The sequence below is a fragment of the Barbus barbus genome, assembly GCF_936440315.1.
Source record: "Barbus barbus genome assembly, chromosome: 12".
Lineage (NCBI taxonomy): Eukaryota > Metazoa > Chordata > Actinopteri > Cypriniformes > Cyprinidae > Barbus > Barbus barbus.
Window position 1 is genome coordinate 2,745,813 of NC_136740.1, and position 21,262 is coordinate 2,767,074.

Genomic DNA, 21,262 nt, shown 5'->3' on the forward strand with positions numbered 1-21,262 from the left:
TGCAATAGAGAAGAAGAAATACAGCATAACATGAGGAAAGAGAGGAGAAAAAAAAGTGTCCTCGCACTGCGTTCTTGGAAGAGAACGCAGCGCGAGAACAGACAAAAAACCTCAGCATAAAGCACAGTCAACACAGGAACATAACTTGCATAGTAATCCTAGTTCAGACGAAACAGCCATCCGGCCAGCCGCCATTACAGCGCAAACCCACGGACCCGTTAACGCCTGACAGGATGAAGCGACGAAGGCGTGGGATGGGGTTAGGGAGGTGTATGAGTGTGTGTATGTGTAAGTTCGTGTGAGTTCGTATGCCTTGAAATCCGTTTCGCCAGTACTCCAAACCAGTCGACTCAGTTCGCAGGTTGTGATGCGACATAGCAATTGCCATGGAAACGTCCTTGGACAGAGCACAAGCGCCCGACAATAACAAGGTGTTTTTGGGAGGAGGGAATGGAAGAAAGAGCGTCTCCCTGCAGTATTCACCGGAGAGTTGATACCAGAGCGGCCTTGCCAAGCCGTTCTGTTGTGGGAAGCCGGAAAGAGATAAGATTGTTTTGTCTTAGTGCGAACAGCTGTCTTCCAGTTTCACAGCTAATTCTCATTGTCCATTCTGATCTCCATGTCCGTCGATTTTTCTATCCAAAGCCGAGAGCTTAGCCGTGATTGAATCCATATTGCGGTTAATCGCCTCAGTCTCCGAGGCAACCGCTCTGCCTACAGCCTCAATCATGACGGGCAGCCGTGAGAGGTTTTGGACAGCCAGTCCCGTCTCCTTAATTTTCTGATAATTTAGGGCAACGCCTAATCCAAATAGCAGAAACCCAGTTATCATTGTTCCGAATAAGAAGATGTCTTCAATGTCCTCCACGGAGAGAGCCGCCAGACACACGATCCGCCATCTCTCCCATGCGTCCATCGTGTAGCCAGCAGCAAACGTCCCAGCGGGACATTCCGGTTCTCCAGATCCCGCTTTCCTAGTCGAGAAGATGGTGTCAATTGCATTTAGAGACCAGTTGATCAGATCCATAATTTCGGTTTTGCAAATAGTGCAGCGAGAGTCTCTTAAGAGGACAGGACAATACAAGAGAGCAAGCAGGGAAGTTCAGGAGGGAGGGAGGGAAGAAAAATGCGACCGCCTTCGAACAGAGCCAAACGAGAATGCTACAATACCAAAATAGAATAGGCCACAGCTCAATAACCACCAATTGTAACTGCAGCAACGGGCTGGGCAGGAGAAAGACAACGCTCTGGAGAAAACCCTTGGGGAAACGTTTTCACACCGCTCTGCTTTTATGCTGGCTCACTCGTAATTGGTAAGCAGTTACAGCTGGGAGCAATCAACTACCTGCCAGACAGATTGAGCAGAAAGAGCCAAGAAAAACAGGACATATTAGAAAAAAATGTATAAATCAATAATTACTTCATCTCTGGACGTAACAGTCTCGTACCTTTTTTACTCCCGCCGTCTTATTTCTTAAAAGAGGACAGTACACATGATACTTACAACTAAGGTAAACGGGTTGGGGTGGATGTGGAAAGTTACAATACTGAGTTGTTAACTTAATCCCCTGGAGTCGACCTGATCGCATTGATATTCTAGACGACTGTGAACAGAATAAAAGCACACATTCATATTCAGTCAGATCTGCTGCGGTTTGTTTGTGTTCATATAGGCGCACTCACTGAACAGCGTCCCAATATTAGGGCTTTTAGGCCAAAAAAGTGCACGTACTTGGATAAATACTGCTATATTTGCACTAGAGCTTCGCCCGTGTCTAATACACCTTTAATAAAGTCTTACCTGAACATTCAGCTGCTGACAGAGCAGACAGTTACCATGTTTGAGTAACAGCTTCACAAACAGTCTTTTCATCTACACCGTATTATTTCTGTATTACAGTCATTCATAAGTTAATAGTTCAGATATAAACACTGATGTTTATGGTAGCGATCAAAATAGACCTTGAAAGTTAACTGGCGCTTCAAATAATGTTTGTGTCGATTGCATTGTTTCGCCACCTACATTGGTCAGTACTACGTAAATGGGTTTCTTGCAAGAAGGCAACCTCTGCTTTGAGCTGTCGAAGATGAGCAAGAACTCTGCTTCTCTTCACCAAATGATTTAAGCCCTTTACATTCCCACTCATAAATCTCAACGCTCTACCCATTAATGTAGACATTAGAGGATTGGGAATGACAAAAATTACAAAAAAGAAACCAAAACACAGCAAAGAAACACCGATCACAGATGTAAAATCAACCCAACCCCCAAAAAACATTACAATAACAACAAAACTACCTTCAAAAACAACAACTGAGTCTTTTACACACTTCCTAATTTCTCCTTACCTTATATAGTCTCTGTCCCTTAAAACAGAATATCTTCAATATAAGACATAACACATCAAGTAGTAGGCTTAACATATGAGTAGAGCCATGGCATGACGATCCATTCAAATAAAATAGAGTAAACCAAAATGAATGAAAAACAAGAGTTTTCCCTAGAACAGCCAACAACTGTAATCAAAAAAAAAAAAAGACGATTAGTACATTTAACATATCTTACTCAACACAGGAGCAATCAGATCAGACACCACAGCACAAATGTCCGTTTGACTCAAATAGAAATGTTCGAAGTCTGTAGAACTTGTAGAAATGTCCACTTGACTCAAAACTTTACAAGTGAACAGAGAACCATCCTTTGACATTCAGAAGGCCCAAAAACGCCCGGTGTTGTAAGGTCAATGATGTACAGCCGGCCATCTCACGACATAAACTATATGGAAAAGAAAAATAAACGGCTTGTGTAGATCCACCGGTCAAGTCAACCAAACGGCCAACGTTACCTTCTAAGAGGCGTTACGGTGAGCTGTTGAAAAGTTCTTGGCCTCATCCACCGATGCAAGCAGCTTTTGTTCGCCTTCCTTGGTCACGATCCTCAATCTTGCGGGGAAGAGAAGGGATGGTTTAAATCCCAAAGAGTAGAGCTCTGCCATTACCCCAGGATATTGAGCGCGCTGCTCCAGGACTTCTGGACTCTAGTCGTCGTAAATAGCGATCGGCTTGCCACGATACTGCAACGATCCTCTTCTCTTACGAGCCTCTCGTATCACTGCCTCCTTAATCTGGTACCGGTGAAAACAAACTATAACCGGCTTCCCTCCCTGCTTTGGCTTCGCCACAAGAGCTCGATGCGCCCTGTCGAGTTCCGGAGGAGACGGCAGAAGCTGTTCGCGCATGACTTCCGACAGCATCTCTGAAAAGAGCACAGTGGGTCGAGGGCCCTGAGGCCAATAATCCTGATATTGTTACGCCGACTGCGGCCCTCCAAATCAGACGTTTTGGCCTTGAGTTTAGTATAGTTCTCCGTTAACTCGGCGCATACCGCTTCCAATGTGTGAATTTGCTCGCTGACGAGGTCTGCATTAGATCTAGTGATGTTATTCGTGAACCATGGTCCGACACCGCAGCTTGGACGAGATCAAGTTTCGCCTCCAAAGACGTTAAAGCAGTTTTAAATTCAGTAGAGAGCGGCTCTGTGCTCTTCCAATAAACTTGTGAAGGCCGACATGCTATCCTCACTGTGAACCGTCTTTGGCAGTAGTATCTTTCTTTGCTTGTTTGGCTGATTTAGATGCCATTTTCTGCTTTCTTAAATGTTAAATATGTTTTCCAATTACATTCAAAAATATTGATCTGATAGAAGATTGTTAACTGAAAATAAAAGAAATCGATATAGGGACCACGAGGTAGACGCGTCTACTCCATTCGCGTCCAGAACCGGAAGCCGGTTTTGTTCATTTATTTTGCGTTTTTCTGGTTTAATCACAATCATATTTTTTCTAGATCCTGCATTAAATTTATATTTTGACCTCGCTATTTGGGGAACAGACACAGTCTGTATAGATTGGACAATGCAAGTACTTCTATCTTTTAAGTGGGTAGAACAAAAGTCATCATAGCAGTTATTTGAGAGTTGGCTTACTAGTCATATGGAGCGTAGCGTCCTGGAGATGTTGTCCGACAGGAGTTCCCCTCCGACTCTGCTGGGGTGCAGGCCATCAGCACGGAAGAGCCTAGACTTCTTCTGAAGAGTAGACTTTTGCACAGTAATGTTCACAGACTCTAGTCCATATCATGACTTAATAGTACAGCTCTGTTTCATTTTATTCATCCAAAATCATAGGGCCCTAAATATCAAATATAATATTGCAACTGCCATAGGGGAAAACCGCAAAATGTCGACCTGTTCATTGTGTTTGCATTAGTTCTTTTTCTCTAGTGTGACTGTAGTGTGTTTGGTAATCGATGCTCTTTCTGTTATAGATGGGAGGAGGTACAGGAACGAACCTGATGCCCACGGCACATACTAGCATGAGCTCCACAGGAAGCTATTCTGGTGCTGGTATGATGTTAGTCAATGGTTTGAGTGCCAACCAGAATCAGGTGAGGGAAAAATGCTTCATTGCACAAGAGTTGGATGGGTCGGTGTGTGTGTGTGTGTGTATTTGTTTATGCATGCTACCTTGTGGGGACCAAATGTCTCCACAAGAATAGTAAAACCTGAAATATTTTTTATTTTTATTGATAAAAAGTTATAGTAAAGACCTGAATTGATTGATTTCTAAATGCTGTTCTTTTGAACTTTTTATTCATCAAAGAAAAAGTATTTTATTCGCCCTGTAAAAGGTATCACAGATTTCAAACGTGTGTTTTTCTGATGCTGGTTCTGGTCTTTGTGCAGGTTTTGAGTCTGATCAAGAGCTGTCATGAGCCTCAAGGCATCAGCATGCAGGACCTCAAGCAGAAGCTGAGCAGCATGAGCGTCACAGTCATCAGGTACAGACCTCTCCCGTCTCTTTACAGAAAGGGCTTTTTTAGTGAACCTTAACCCAGAGAGGAATTTGACGTTGCTCTTCCTTTTTCTTAGTTTCAGTTTCTCTTATTTTAAGCCGAATGAGCTTTGAGAATAACACGTCCTTTATTTCCCTGAAGAAACTTCCTCTATTTTTTGTCATAGTAAGGTATTCATGTGAGATTTTGCAAAATTCTGATAATATGTTCGACTAGTTGGTTTGTTTCCCAATTTATGAGGCTGATTCTGTTCTTATGTAGAAATGGTATTTCAGGTTTTTAACAAAGTTATCACAGTTTTGCAATTAATTTCATTTTTATATTTGACACTGTTTTCAAATTGACTTGAAATGTCAGTGTAGCTTTTGCAGTGGATTTGAAAGATAGTTTCATTCTTTTAATGCACATTTGTATTTTATTGTTAACCCTCATGTTGAGTTCCACTCATTTTGACCCAGAGAGGTATTTCATTTTCCTGAAAATGCTAGGTATTGCAGTGGACTAAAACTTACTGAATTTGCTCAAAGGTAACAACTTCCAAAAAGTTGTTACCTATTTTCTTTGTACTTTTTGTTGCACTTGTGGTGTTCCCAGTCAAAAATAACCAGCCTACAAAAATTGCTTCTGAATTTCTAATGCTATTTTGTTTCCAAATCATGATTCAATCTTTTAGTTTTCTTTCCATTAGCACAGGTTTTGTATTTCCTTTGGAACTGCTTGATCTGTGGCTTCATTGATCTGAACGTATCTCAGCTTGAGTGAACATGCCACAATTATCCACAAATAATACTTTTTTTCCACTCAAAAACTGAGGTGCATGAGCTCCGATCAATGAGGCCTACGATTAACCAGTTCCACAAAGAAACACAGAACCTGTGCTAATTTACATTTAGCAGACGCTTTTATCCAAAGCGACTTACAGTGCATTCAGGCTATACATGTTTTTTTTATCAGTATGATATGACACGAATTGAAAGAAGTTGACAAAAAGATTGAATCCAGGATTTGGTGATAATACAACATATTGAGATATTTACAAGCAGTTTTTAAAAGGCTGGTCATTTGTGACTTTGTGTGTTAAAAGATTTTCAACAGCACAAGGGTTAAATAACCACTTGACATACAGCACGTAGTTATGTCTAAAGTAAGCAAAACCTTTTAAATATATAGTCCTCTTCTAACCACAAGAGGTACGTGCGCATCAGGAAGGTGTTTTTATAAAAATAAACTGACCATAAATAGCTCTTCAGTGCTGTGTTTGGAGGTACATCATCTAAAACGGTCCAGCTCGACTCAGGAAACTCACCACTCTCTGTTTCAGAGCTGGTTATTCTGATGGCCGGCTCTACCTTTAGCTCCACACAGACTGTATCAGTTAAAATAACCATCTCAGTAGATAACAATGAGGAAAACTACTAAAATTACTAAGCCATCTGTCTGGCTGATATTGTAGTTATGTTGAAGCAACAGTCCAAAAAAAAAAACAGTGGTGTAAATAAATGTGACAAATGTGCAAAAAAAAAAAAAAAAGTGCAATGCACAGTTTGCATTCTGACCCATTAGAATTAGTAACAAGTGTGAGATGATCTTGTCAGCAGATATGAGCGCTAAACTGATGATAAAGTCCCACCTGCGTGAGAAAACTACCAGACTAAGTGAATCCGCTCTTGTGACCAGTCACATGCATTATAGTAAGGTTTCTAATAACTGCTCGTCTCATTGCTTACGGACGTGTTCTCTTGCATGACACCCATCCCAGACAAACACAAGTGGCTTTCTGTGTAAAGGAGTTTTTTGAGTAAATTTAAAGTGTCAAAAACAGCAATAAATCCGTGAAGCAGCATCTACTCGTCCTGAGCTGATAACCCATAACCCACATTACAGTCTGCTCACCAAAGCTGCATTTATTTAATCAGAAATACAGCAAAAACAGTGATATTGCAATAACAGTGATGCAATTTAAAGTAACTTTTCTATTTTATTGTTAAAATATTTTTTTGCTGTGATCACAATTTTCAGCATCATTACTCCAGTCTTCACCAATTGATGATAATTGAGGAGCAATTACTAATAATGCCTCGTATTATTATAAATTAAAAAGATTGTTGGCTGCCTAAAATGTGCGTGCAAACAATGTTTTTTTTCAGGATTCTTTGAATAAAAAGTGAACAGGAACTGCATTTATTTGAAATTGCATTTGTCACATTTTTAACCACCAGATGTTTCAGAGATTGCAATATGAAAATGCTTGTCAACACTTACTATTTAATGCTGAACTAAGACAACTGTGAAAAAGCCATGTAAAACCACAACCCAGGCCAGAGTCTAATATCTGTGTGCTGCACTTAGACGTCGTCATTACTAGTTCTTTTCACTCCGCTTCGATTCTCACATGCCTTTAACTGTTTACAGGCTAATTGTGGATTTTCTCAGCAACGAGGGACACATTTTCTCCACCATTGATGAGGACCACTTCAGATCAACAGACAATGAAGCCTAATTACCTTTTTTTGTGTATTGCCTTAATATGCCTGTTTCCTTATCTACATAGTGTTCATGAAAAACAAAAATAACAGTTTCAGTTAGTTTTGGTCATTTTAATAAAAGCACACTCATTTCAAATTATTTTCTTTCAGCATGCCATAAAGAAAAAGCAGTGAAAAAGACTTTAAGACTATTGTTAAACCTTGCATTGTCTTTGAGTTTTGAGACACAGTGAGAAGTATTTCAGACTAGCATTAGGTGTAGGTGCAGTGGAGACCCCATATTAGCTTTGATTTCTTAGGCACATCTTGCTATGAAGACAGCAATGCAAAGTAATTACAAAAAGTACACATTGCAAATACAAAGACAAAAATACAAGTGTCCTTGAACTAATAAAACAAGCTTTCATGAGGGGTTTTAATAGTCTCTTCAATAGACTCATAGTCATGTTCAGAGTCGGAGTCAGAGAGTCTCTTTGCTGTTTTTGGGGGAAGAAAAGGAAAGAATAGATTAGTATACAATATTTCAGCTCCCTGATGGGCTATTCCAAATATCTAGCTAGCAACAAACGTCTTAAAACGCAAAGAGAAACGAACCTGATTTGCGTGTTACTGTTGGGGTTTTCACATACGTGTTGTGCGCACTGACGCTCTCAGCTATTGATGAGCCTTTCCTAGGCAACAGTGGAGGGGGCTGGTCTGACTCTGGAGTCTAATGGAGTTGCACAGGAAAAAATAAAAATCATAAGCTGCTGAGCCAGCTAAACAAATAAGAAAAGATGAGCATGTGACTAGTGTGTTTCTGTTCAGTTATACACACACACACACACACACGCATAGTTACCATCCAACATGGTGCTTGCAGCAGACTTTATACGCGATGAGTTATGCATGCACCAATAGTTCACCCAAAAATGAAAACTCAATCATTTACTCACCCTTGAGTTGTTCTAAACATGTATTTGGTTCCACCAAACAAAATAAATACATTACATTTGCTATTATGAATGACATGCTCTTGTTAATACAGTGAAAATGAAGGAAACCGACAAGCTTCGATGAATGTGCAATGCTGTCCGAAGCTGTATGTTGACTTTGTACCATAACTGACCACAGTGATGTAAATCTGCATAGTGAAAATTAATCATTTACTGTCAATTACGCTGGACACCCCTTGGGATTCTCGAAGCAACACACTGGAGTTTTTATGCTTCAATGCATCCGTGCAGCTTTTCTGCCAGCTCTCCAGTGTGCATATGGGTTTTGTTGATATACTGATTTTATTTAGTTGGTAACAGTCCTATAGTGTCTTATTATATATGAATTCATTAAATGTAAGAATTTGACATTCAAAGATGATGTGTTCAGTGAGGTTAGAATTAGAGGCCGCATTAAAGGTCAATATATAAGTTATTTCTGTCACTAACAGTAGGAAGTCATTCTTAATGGCCATTGTTAAGTTTGTTATTACATTGATTTATAGAGAAATATCTTTATCGATCTATTATGCTGTGCATAGACATCTATGTATGGACAACATAATATGTTTAAATAAGCAATAAAGAAGTACTAGAGTTTCATATTGAAAAATTTTGGAAAAAATAGTAATAGATAATCCGGTAATAGCCGATCTAAAATGACTCATTATGAAACCTAGACATTCATGTTTGAATTCTGCATTTCTGTTGTAGTGGGTGAATAAAAGCTGATGCTTACATCATCTGGCGGTGGTGGAGCAGGAGCCCGTTTTCCCTTTGTCTGACTCAGCGAAAGGTTGTCAAGCTGTTTGGTCACAACACTCCTCAAGTTTGGTGATTTAGATTCAGACTTGGAGGACTTCTTAGGCACTTCTGAACTGGATGGCTTCCTCTTTGGTGGACGAGGAGGTGGTTCCTCAATTTTGCTTATGAGTTTATGATATTCATAGTAGAATTTCTCTGTCACCTCAGTGACTGTCTCTACATGACGTTCTGGGGACTCGGACCACGGCAAATGATCGGAGGTGAAACAGAGAGACATCTGTAACCAGCGTACTGGCAACTCAAAGCACCAGTCTGGTTTATTCGGTAGGCTTGTCAACACCACGGTCTCCGTGAAAGTCTCCTCAAGCTTAAGTGCTTGTAACCCCATCAGGGGATCTTTTTCTAGGTCTTTATCCCGACTCACAACTTTAACATCCAGAGGCAAAGAGCTGCTTACTAAATCTGTTAATTTATACTTTTTGTTGTCTGAAAGCTTTTCCACAAAGTGACCTGTCATAAACAGTGGCAGAGAGATTTCCTCGCTATCCTCTTCCTCGTCGTCTTCATCGTCCACCTCCATAGTCCGTTTGCAAATTAAACATTCTACTTTCTGAGCAGCTCCAGATTTATCCCCGAGTCCATCCATCAGCATCATTCCCAAAACCTCCAGCTGTTCTCCGACACTGAGCGCAGGCATTCCCTCTTCCTCCACTGCCTCGCAGTGCCGAGTCACGCTTACTTTCAAACCTGGAGACTGAGAGGATGCCAAGTATAGCTCGTACACTGATTCAAATTCCCGCGCCCTCCTTCTCATTCGTCCCCCATACCCCTCTGAGATGATGAAGTACTGTTTTCCCTTCCTCCCCTTTGGAGTTGAGGCTAATATCATTGTGGTTGTGCCATACGCATGTAACACGAGCCGCCTGCCACTTTGCAGTTCTTGGAACCAGCTGCAATTAAAAAACTGGTTGCCTTGTGGGCCATCAATGATCTCTGCCATAGTCGGGAAGGACTCCGTTGGTTGACTCACAACTTCAGTCATTGAAAATGGAGTTATGAAAACTAAATCCTGCTCCTGTTCTGTCACGTCCTGGACATCCACTTCCAGGCTGGATGGGAACTTGACAACATTCTTCCTCACTATATATATAAAAAAAAACATCATTAGCAAACATTTATTCCAAGACCATTTCCATGCATCAAGCCTCTATGATTAGGGCATCCAGTCCTGCTGCTGGAGAGCCAGGGCCTCATTTATAAAATGTTGTGCAGAAACCATTCTAAAATGCTGGGATAAATACAACCCAATGCTGGGTAAATATTGGATAGAACCAAGCGGCAACCTCTCGCTCTCTCTCTTGAAACCAAAACGGAAGTGACTAAAACTGCAATTCATCGACTGGCCGTTAGACGCTGGCTCCAAAAGGGGGTCAATCCCATAGACCCCCCATGTGAAAATGCCCAAATTTACAGCAGAAAAAAAGTGTTTACAGCCTGGTACAAAAAGTGGTTTTGGTCTATATAGCTAATTTTGCCCTTCATGACAACTGTGAGGGGGGTGAATTTATTTCTAACTCATCCATTTAAGCTATATTAAGCCTTAGAGTTCTGCATAATTAAGGGCGTGGCCACTTGAGCGACAGATGGATCGCCGCTGCTGTCAACACTGTCGTGCTGGGCGGGCGTGGTTTCAGCAACCAGCTCCACCCACCTCCTTGCCCATTTTTGATTATCCGGTAGTGATGCGCTGCCAAGATGGTGACAGCCGGCTCCGCCCACTTTGAGCTTCAAAAATGCTCTTTAGAAACCTACGGGTGTCGTCATGGACACTACGTCCATGGTTTTATACAGTCTATGGACAGAACACATGCTGGGTTGTTTTCAACCAACAGTTAGGTTAAATGTTTAACCCAACCTTCTGGGTAGTAACCCAATCGCTGGGTTCGTCCATATTTTACCCAGCGCTGGGTTGTATTTAACCCAGTATTTTTTTAGATGTGTAGAATGAACGTACGAACAGAAAACGCACGTACGCGTCTCTTTCAGATGTGAAATCTATGAATTGCAAATGATCTTGAACTTGCACGCAACAATGGTTTCAGCTCTCTGCCTTGTAAACGACTCATAACTAATGTCATTAACATATAAAAGACCACCAATCATCATAATTTAGAACAGCGAGCTGCAAGAACAGCTTACATTTTCAAAAACCTGCAGTACTCCAACTAGAAAAAGTGCGTACGTCTGCTCAGATCCTGACGTGACGCTAAGCACTTTTCCACGTCAGACAGTTTTTATAAAATGAGCGCTGGTGTGGATTTAAGCACGCTTTATAAATGAGGCCCCCAGTGTCCTGCCGAGTTTAGTTCCAACCTGCCCATACACACATGCCTGGATGTTTCTAGTAATCCTGAAGACCTCGATTAACTGGTTCAGATGTGTTTAATTAGGAATGGAGCTAAAATTTGCAGGATAATGGCCCCCCAGGAGCATGACTGGACACCCCTGTTCTGTGACAGGTGTGCTTAGTCCCAATCATGGAAGACAGCAATTCTGCTCCAAAATATTGGCCTGTAGTTTTCAGGGAAACCCAAAGACCTTGATTAGCTGGTCCAAGTGTGTTAGAGTTACAACTAAACTCTGCTGGGAGGTGGACTTCCAGAAGTAGCATTGAGTGATGACTGATAGCCCTATTCCACCATCATGGTGCTTGACTGGGGAATCTGCAAACCACTCTTTGAGCTTGCTTTCATTGACTTGCCAAACAATGATGTACAGTAACCGATCGTGTGTTGCAAGTTTAAGAACATATATTAGTACCAAACGTAATTTGCAAGTCCTTCGGATAGTTACTCCAGGAATGCAAAACCACCGCCTATCTACTTAGATGGGGAAATACCAGAATCTTAAACACTACTTGCATCCTTTCAAATAAGCAAAAAAAAAAAAAAAAGACGTGCAATATTTTCTTATCAAAGAGCAAGTTGGTCCAGCCAATAGACACCCAATGCATTTCAGGACAATGATGGTTTCTATGGGAATTGGAGCACCTTTTTTATAAGGTGAAACAGAATGATGATATGTTTTTGTAGGCCAAAACCTGGAAACAAGTTCACATTTTAGATGTGTAACAGCCTAGAAGTGCAGCACTTCTGGTTCCATTGTTCTGAAGTCAGTGGTTTTTCTGAATGGGTAAACGGCTGAAATAAGGTCTGTGGTTCACACAAGCGTAAGATATTTTCACGTTTCATTCTACAACATTTTACTTGTCTTTTAAAATGGCAGTTGCTAACAAGTGGCTAAATGGACTTTGAGAGGTTGGGCACGGCTTAATTTCTGCAACAATCCAAAAGCCAATGGCAAAATCCTTTTGGGTTTTTGTCGAGGGAACCAGGGTGATACTAACTTAAAAATACATCATCAGTGCAGCACCCCTTGTGCTGGATAATTATGTATCTGGCTTTGACACCAGCAATCTGTCGGTGGGAAAAGGACGTAACACTGTTGTACTTACTATGCATGAGGGCACTGATTTCATACACTGGGCTGAAAATTAATGAGCTTCCACTGTTGCTCTCAATTGTATTGCGGAAGCGACGGCAGCTCAGTCTGGATGACGACATGATTTCCTGTAGGGAGTAACCACGGTCACTTTGACACTCGTAAAATTCTCCTTTGAGTGCCAGAGGAAGGAGGATCTCTGCAGAGGCCATGTTCTGCCCCACCACCTGACACCGTGCCAGTCTTTCTCCATCTCTGACAACCTCCACTGACAGCAGGGTCAGCTCTTTTCCTGCAGGTAGTGTGAAGCGGTCTATAGTCAGCTCGTTTTGGCATTTGAAGGTGAAGGAGCCACAGGCGTCCACTCCAACAGGACACAAACCCACAATTTCCTCTATTGTATTGTACGGTAGGTCCTCAGCGATGAGACTAAAGTGACCTAGAGAGATGCACAGTGTGTTAAAATCAATAAACATGCCCAGTACGTTAGTTTTAAGTACGTTATGGAAGTGCACTTTTTTTTCACCTGGGGTTTTTATACTTCAATATTTACATTTAAATATTTTTTGTAATAATTTCTTCTTTCCCTTAATAATTTGGTTATAAATGCATGATCCCAATTTAAGGCATTGCTTGGTTTGAACATCCAGGCACAAAGTAATGATGGATGGATAGGATAGGATCTGTATGTCTGTCCAATGGCTGGGAAACCTGTTTGAAAATTATCTTTATTTCTTTGGAATTCCATTTGGTGGCGTTAGAACTGTAGAAATAACACATTATGCCTGTAGATTATTTTCAACAATGGTTTAAATGGAAAATACAGCTAAATCTATGTGAATCCTGTCCCAGTAATCATGCTGTTATTTACTCTATAATCTAAACATACTGCATGTTTAATACCACAAGAAGAGGTTTCACAAGGTCCAAATACTCCACTCTAGTTTATATTAATTTACTTGGAAACACCTTGGCTCACCTGGATATCCAGTAGGCAATTCAAATGAAGTTCCAGTCTCAATCTCCTCACAAGACACAGACAGAAGCTCTAAACCAATGACCTTCACCAAATCTCCAGTAGATAAACACACTTCGCTTCCCGAAATCTCATAAATGGAACCTGAAAACAATAACACATCATCATCATGCCATATTTGCATAACTTCCTGTGTTCGTTCCTGTAAAATGTTAAGATGACGTGACATACGGCCAAGTATGGTGACCCATACTCAGAATTAGCACTCTGCATTTATCCCATCCAATGTGCACACACACACCGTGAACACACACACAGCAGTGAACACACACACACCGTGAACACACACACAGCAGTGAACACACACCCGGAGCAGTGGGCAGCCATTTATGCTTTGATTGCAAAGTCAAACATGCCATAGCCTGAGAACAATAAAAGAAAAGTTGTAAATTTCCTCTTTTTACATCATTACAAAAATGGTATATTCAGTACCAGTAAATCTTTAGTTTCCATTTATTTTTATACCATTTGTCCTCTGTAAAACAAACATGAGAAAAATGATAGAGAACATTTGTATTTTGTATGCATACTAGTGCCTGCATTTAATAGGCGTTTAATAGAAATCAGATTTTCAGGTCTTTGACAGCTCCAGGACACTTGCACCTCAACCAAACTTTGCACAAAGATTCTCAACCGTGGTATGATTTGATATGCTATTTTACTTTACACAATATGAGAGTAAACATGGCCAAACTGGCTTTGCTATTGTAAACAGTGTATGGTAGAAGTTCTGATATGCATATTCATGTGTTATTTGGGCAACATGTAATGATAAATAAAATATATAAAGTATAAATATAGCTGCAAGCAGTGATTATTGGGGTTCGAGCCTTAAGGCCTTAATTTAGGGTCTAGGCCAACCTAGATGTATAGCTGACAGGCTCTTTTGCCTTTTTTCAAAATGATTTAATATTGTTTGTTCTTTTATGTAAATTAGGTGTTGTGAACAGGAGTTCCGGGTGCCGTATTCAGTGACCCAGTGCCTACTGTGCAGTGAGATATTTAAAGACTGCACGCCTGGGTATGTCGAGAATGGCAGGAGGGGAGTCCTGCATGGGTTTTATTCATTCAAAGAATCTGAGGGCTACTGCGCGGTTGATTGTTTAATCAGTGATGGAGGCGAATTTCAGAACGAGTAGATGCAATATATGTTTTGCTTTCTCATGTGTCATGTTTATAGTCTATATCTATATTTGTATATACAATAATATTTTCTGTTTTGTTCTTTGAAATAAAAAAAAAAAGATCACTGTTAGTCTTTTTTTTAGAGGCACCACTGAAAATATACTGTATGTAGTCAATTGAACTTAAAACTACTTTATTGGCTTAAATATTTCACATGCAGAATTACCAAAGCAAAAGAAAAATTTCTAAAATTATACAAAATAAATAAACAAGAACCATGACAGAGGAAAGAGTAAAATAAGAAAGGCAACGGCTATTTACACTGTTAAAATAACAGGATTTTCTGCTATTTATACTACTTATTGCAAATAGTGGCAATTATTTGCACCTCAGTATTGTAGTACATTATAAAATAGTATGCATTATTAACTTATTGAGTGTACATTATAATTTTACTTCAAATTATTAAATGGATGCCATCTTATTGGCACAATAAAGCCCTCCCTCACAACTTTTTGATTATTTCCTTCATTTTTATTGAAAATAAATGCTTTTCTGATGTCATTTGAAATTTGAAAAAACTTCGGCAAAAGGCGGATTCGGACCCGGGTCGATCGCGCCAAAATATGACCGACACACTTTTATCATCTGCGTCACTGGAGATGACGACTGGTCGCTGTCTTTTGTAATGTTGACAATCATAATAAGAAATATATAAGTTGCTGTAAGGTGTAATATTACAATATACACAGTGAAGTAAAGTGCAACAGAAAGTTAATAAACTAAATAAAATACTACACATATATTACAGAATAAACTCTGTAATTCTGTATAATTTTGAAACATTACACGCAAATTACACACGCATGCGCTGTCACCATGTTACACGTTATAGACATACCATACGTCACTTTGCGCATGCGCGGTAAACACATACGTCACCGCGCTACAGTCTGCAGCGAGGGGTGTCTCGATAGCGTCTCCATAAGAAAAATATGAACAGTACTGTTTTAGAGTTTAATGAGCCCATTAGTGGTCTTCTGCTGCTATCTAGTGGTTAGAAATTGCCATTTCTCATACAACACTGTTTTTTAACCTTTATAACTGTTACAGTGTTATTTTCTGCCCAATGTCTCTTAAATTTTGCATGCTTCTTTAGAATGAAATTATGCACCATTTTACCCAGTTGTGAGAGAAGATGTGGGGTTTCTTTTAGGATTTACACGTCTTTGGGTACCCTCTGTAAAGAGCATATTATAAAATGACAGATTTATAGTTGTCCAATTACATATGTTCAACATTTTTGGATAATTATTGACCTAGAGAGTCTACAGTATAGTACTGCACTGATTTTATTGATTTTGATTTTAAAAGTCATATCTAGTTCACCAGTTCAAGTAGTTTTTTTTTTATATAATTTAACAAAATTAAAAAAAATTTTTTATATATAATTATTGATCTAGAGAGTCCAGAGAATTGTTCTGTAGTGGTTTGATCGAGCGAAAAACCCAAGACTAGTTCGCAAAAGTAGGTTTTTGACATATGTGTGAATATTTAATGAACAATTTGATTGACAGTATAAGTCCCAGAGGCAAAGTTGCTCAGAATGAGGAGATCTATCAAAAGATATGAAGATCTAGTGTTTGTGTGAATATATGAACATGTTATACAATTTGAGGAACAATTCGAAGACACTGCATACCAATATTCAAGTCGATCAGACCAACGGTTGCCTAGGGGTTAGAGAATTGGACTCGTAATCGAAAGGTTGCGGGTTCGAGTCTCGGTCCGGCAGGAATTGTAGGTGGGGGGAGTGAATGTCCAGCGCTCTCTCCACCCTCAATACCACGACTGAGGTGCCCTTGAGCAAGGCACCGAACCCCCAACTGCTCCCCGGGCGCCGCAGCACTGGCTGCCCACTGCTCCGGGTGTGTGTTCACGGTGTGTGTGTGTGTGTGTGTGTGTGCATTTGTTCACTACTCACTGCTGTGTGTGTGCACTTGGATGGGTTAAACGCAGAGCACCAATTTCGAGTATGGGTCACCATACTTGACAATACGTCACAAATTCAAATTCAAATTTAGTTATAGCCATTTATATGTTTGTTCTGTCTTATAGCGCCCCCTAGTGGCAGATCTGCACAATATTTTTTATTTGACCAAAGATTGAGCTCGTACAGTTTGAGAGTTTGGTGAGGATATCTCATTCCGTTCAAGAATTATACTTCAAATAACATTTGGCTAACGTTAGCATAGATGTAAAGTTTTTCAGTCTACGACAAACGGTTTACGAGCTATGGCCAAAAATGTCTGAAAATGTAGTCTTTTGCGCTGTAGCGCCCCCGTTAGGGGCGAGCCTTTGTATCTGACGAGAAGGCGGACTACTACCATCTGACCAAGTTTCAGCTCTCTGATAAACTGTCGTGATTTGTATCTGTATAGGTATTTTATTAAGTTTTAGTTTTATTTAATTTGAGTTATTTTAATACTTCAACAAACTAAATGGAAATGAAAGGATATATATACACAGTGCCCTCCATAAGTATTGGAACAGTAAAGACAAAATTGCTCTGTTGGCTGTGGAGTCAAGACATTTGCAAATATGATTAAAAGATGAATATGAGACAAAACTACAGAATGTCATTTTATTATTAGCCGTTTCAACACATACATGTTTTACCAAATAAAAAGAACGGCACTTTTAGAGTTCATCCCACTCATTGATGTGAGCATAAGTATTGGGACAGTTGAACAGAAGGCAGATATAAAAGATTAAAAGCTATTATTTAGTTGCAGATCTCTTGCACACAATCACAGCAGTGAGTCTGTGACCCATAGACATCACCAGACTCTTGCTCTCATCCTTTGAAATACTTTTTCCAGCCTTTAATGCAGCCAATTCCAATTGTTGCTTGTTTTGGGGAGTTTCTGCCTTTCCTCTCCTCTCCAGCTGGTGAAATTCATGTTCAATCAGATTTACATCTGGAGATTGACTTGGGCAATCTAACACTTTCCATTTCTTTGCTCTTATAAACTCCTTGACTGAACTGGCAGGGTGTTTTGGATCATAGTCCTGATGCAATATGAAGCACTTCCCAATGAATCTGGTGGTATTTTCTTGAATATTGGTAGGCAAGATGGTTTTGTACCCTTCCAAATTCATTCTGCTACTGTCATCATACATTAAGTCATCAGTAAAGTTGAGAGGGCCTGTTCCAGAGACAGCCATGCATGCCCATGCCATGACACCACCTCCACCATGCTTTACAGATGAGGCTGTATGCTTGGGATCATTGCAGTTCCCTTTTTTTCTCCACATTTTTGCTTTCCCATCACTTAGATAAAGGCTAATGTTTGTCTCATCGGTCCATAAACACAGTTCCAAAACTCTTCTGGCTCACCTTTGTGCTTTTTTGCAAACTCTAATCTTGTCTTTCTATGTTTGGTGCTGGTCAGAGGTTTGCATCTTGCTGTAGCATCTGTAATTCTGTGCCAAAGTCTCCTGAGGACAGTAGATTGTCAGAGCATCACCCCAGCTTTCTGGAAGTTGTTGGTGATTTTACAGACATGCCTTTTAGGGTTCATTTTCACAGCTTTTATGATTTGTCTGTCATCAATTACTGTTGTTTTCTCAGCCGATCAGGTAGTTGTTGGTTGCTCTTGATTTCTCCATGCCCTTTGTTTTTGCTAGAGCTCTAACTGACTTCCTCTTTTCTTTTAGCATCCAAATAGCTTGCTTTTCTCTCAAAGTCAGCTCCCTCGTCTTCATCCTGGTTTGAGTGCGTCATCATCGAATGCAGGATGCAGAATACAGAAGTAATGGATATAACTTATACGACACATTCCCTGCTTTTAATATCTGAAGAATTAATGCAACAGGACACAGCTGATCTCTTAGAATGACCTGAGAGGCAACTGCTCCAATACTTATGCTCACATCAGATAGAGGGATGAAACTATAAAAGTGCTGAACTTCTTAGCTGCTAAAACATCTATGTGTTGAATCACCCAATAATAAAATGTGACATTCTGTAGTTTTGTCTCATATTCATCTTTTAATCATATTTGCAAATATCTTGACTCCACAGACAACAGAGCAGTTTTGACCGTACTGTTCCAATACTTATGGAGGGCACTGTATATACTGAATTTATAAATGTGTATGTATATATATTGTATGTACGTCTGTGTGGTTGAACATATATATAGTTGTTGTTGTTTTTTTGGTGTTTGGCTTAGTGTTATATTAGAATCATTATTATACTCTTATACCTTTTGTTCTTTAATATTTTGAATTGTTTTGAATTTATTTTTTTGTTTTTCATTTAAATGTTAAGTTTTGAAATTTTGTATGCATTTGTCATTTTTAATTTCTTTTTAAAATGTGTATGCGTAGTATTTATAAAGTTTTAGCTTTGCATCTGTTTTTAGTTGTTTTAATACTACAATTGATTGCTTCTGTTGTCCTCATTTGTAAGTTGCTTTGGATAACAGTTTCTGCTAAATGACTAAATAATAATAATATAAAATCTCATATTTCATAGAAATATTGATGTATAATTTATTTCCCTAATCACTTCTTATGTCTAACTAAAATGCCTCTACAATAGACATGTATGAAAATGATGCATGTCTCACAACAGAAATTCATATTCTGCTCTGAAAACCCAGTAAAAGATGTCCTGAGGTATTCATTTAAGCAAAACAATTTGAAAATGAGTCTGAATATGATATGATCTTCATGTGTGATGAGGCATAGTTCTTATTATAGTTAGGATCCTTTCTTTTATTTTACTTCAATATTGTACTTCAATCAAATGAACAACATCCTCTTCATTTAAAGCAGCGCTTCTCCGGTTGGGTTGCAGGTTTGTTGTGTTCAGCATGGGGAAAGTGTATAGGAACAACCAAAAATCAGGAGAAAATCTATTCCTTATATATTAGTATGTTAGTGCAAATACATTTGTCGCTTGGCAAATGCCAACCTGGACGGGCTGTGTGACATTCCCTTATCTTCAAAAATACATTTCAATGCATTTTTGATATTTCTTGTATTACAAACAACTTTGATACTGTGCTGGAGTCACTATTTGAGATTAAATGTAAAATCTGACTCCTGACAACCACTGATTTAAAAGCACACAGTCATGACTTTTGCAGTGGTATGCATGTTAAAGCAGATTTGACAGATAAATATACCTATACTGCATAAAAATCTGTAGTATATGAATCAAAATTATAGTCACATGCATATCCTGACAAATAAATAGCAGTGAACTACTTATGTTCGAATTTGATCTGAGATCACTCTTTATGAGAAACAATCTTTATAAACTATTGGTTTTTGAAGCAACACATGAGACTAAAGTCGACTGCTCATTCGGTCTCACATCTACTTGTCCTGAAGATACACAGCGTAAACCACACTGACAATGAAAAAAAAAAGGATCTTAAACCTCATGTCCTGTTTGGGGTTGGAGAGACCCCACAGCCATTTCAAAAACACAAAAGCATATAGTTTACGCTGAAGTAACACATTTTAACTTGACAAATGTTACATAACTTTGGTTTAGGGTTTCAGGGATCCCAGGCATAAAATATAACAATGTGCATTCAGGTTTCATATGCTCATTGTCTGTTTGTCAGTTTTTAAATGTAAAAATGGGTCAAATCTAATCAGAAACAGCATCATATACTGGGCAAGTCATGTTTCTAAAAAAGCACATGCCTATTTAATACAGGGGGCCGCAGCTCCATTAAAGAACTAATAAGAGTTCAACTTCAAAATGTCATGAATTTTATATCATTGTACATCTCTGGGAATAAAATCAAACTCTTAACAACATGGCCATAAAGAAAACATTCTTGTTCCTTATTTTACAAAATGATGATGGTTGCAAGATAGAGCCTTCATAAAACTGGGAGATTTATTAACAATCACAATGCAAAATAAATGTATGGACACAGTGGAACACAATTAAAAATAAAAAAGCTTTGGGTGAAGACCAGTATATGATCTTGTTTTGTGTTTTTATGCCTTGAGAAAGTCTCATACAGAATATGCAGAAAGAGAGAGTAAAATGATATAAACCTACCCTGGAAATAAACCCCAGAGGAGATCTGCAGGATGCGGGGTAGAGACTGTTGATCCAGAGAGCTGATGAAGTCTTTGAGAGACTGGAGGAGGTCTCCCATCTCTCTCTCAGCTGCAGACACTCACACTGAGCTGATCTCCTGCGCGAGCACTTCAACTATAGACCAGAGAGGAAGTCTGGAGGGACTCACCCACAGCACAAACACTGCACTCACTGTTTATTCATTTAAATAGGTACATTTCAATTCAGTGTCAATTATTATGCATGTACTTTTTGTTTCAACATAGAATAGCTGCGTTAATAATTCGTGTTTATGCGGTTTCACTTGTGTTATCCTGTCCATACAAACGTTCTCCAGGAAGGCGAAGTTCCAAGTCCTTATATGGCGAAGGCTAAGCTCATGAATATTAATTAAGCGACACTGCTA

General features: G+C 39.4%; 2 protein-coding genes across 2 annotated transcripts in view; one reads left to right on the plus strand and one right to left on the minus strand.

The window, feature by feature from the left end:
* The window catches only part of LOC306878235 (replication protein A 32 kDa subunit-like), a 23,977-nt gene extending 14,900 nt beyond the window's left edge, over nt 1-9,077 (plus strand). Inside the window, exons 7-9 of the mRNA XM_079430452.1 lie at nt 4,327-4,446; nt 4,745-4,839; nt 7,267-9,077. Of these exons, the coding sequence (XP_079286578.1) occupies nt 4,327-4,446; nt 4,745-4,839; nt 7,267-7,354 (303 nt within the window). The 3' untranslated portion in view covers nt 7,355-9,077. The remainder of the gene's footprint in view (nt 1-4,326; nt 4,447-4,744; nt 4,840-7,266) is intronic.
* On the minus strand, nt 7,436-21,191 carry LOC306878233 (protein THEMIS2-like). The gene is made up of 6 exons (XM_079430449.1): nt 20,836-21,191; nt 13,560-13,700; nt 12,594-13,019; nt 9,054-10,219; nt 7,935-8,049; nt 7,436-7,816 (listed from the first exon to the last, which is right to left on the minus strand). Exons 1-6 carry the CDS (start codon nt 20,933-20,935, stop codon nt 7,728-7,730), a joined length of 2,037 nt encoding a protein of 678 aa, XP_079286575.1. The 5' UTR covers nt 20,936-21,191; the 3' UTR covers nt 7,436-7,727.
* Between the last annotated feature and the right edge of the window lie 71 nt (nt 21,192-21,262).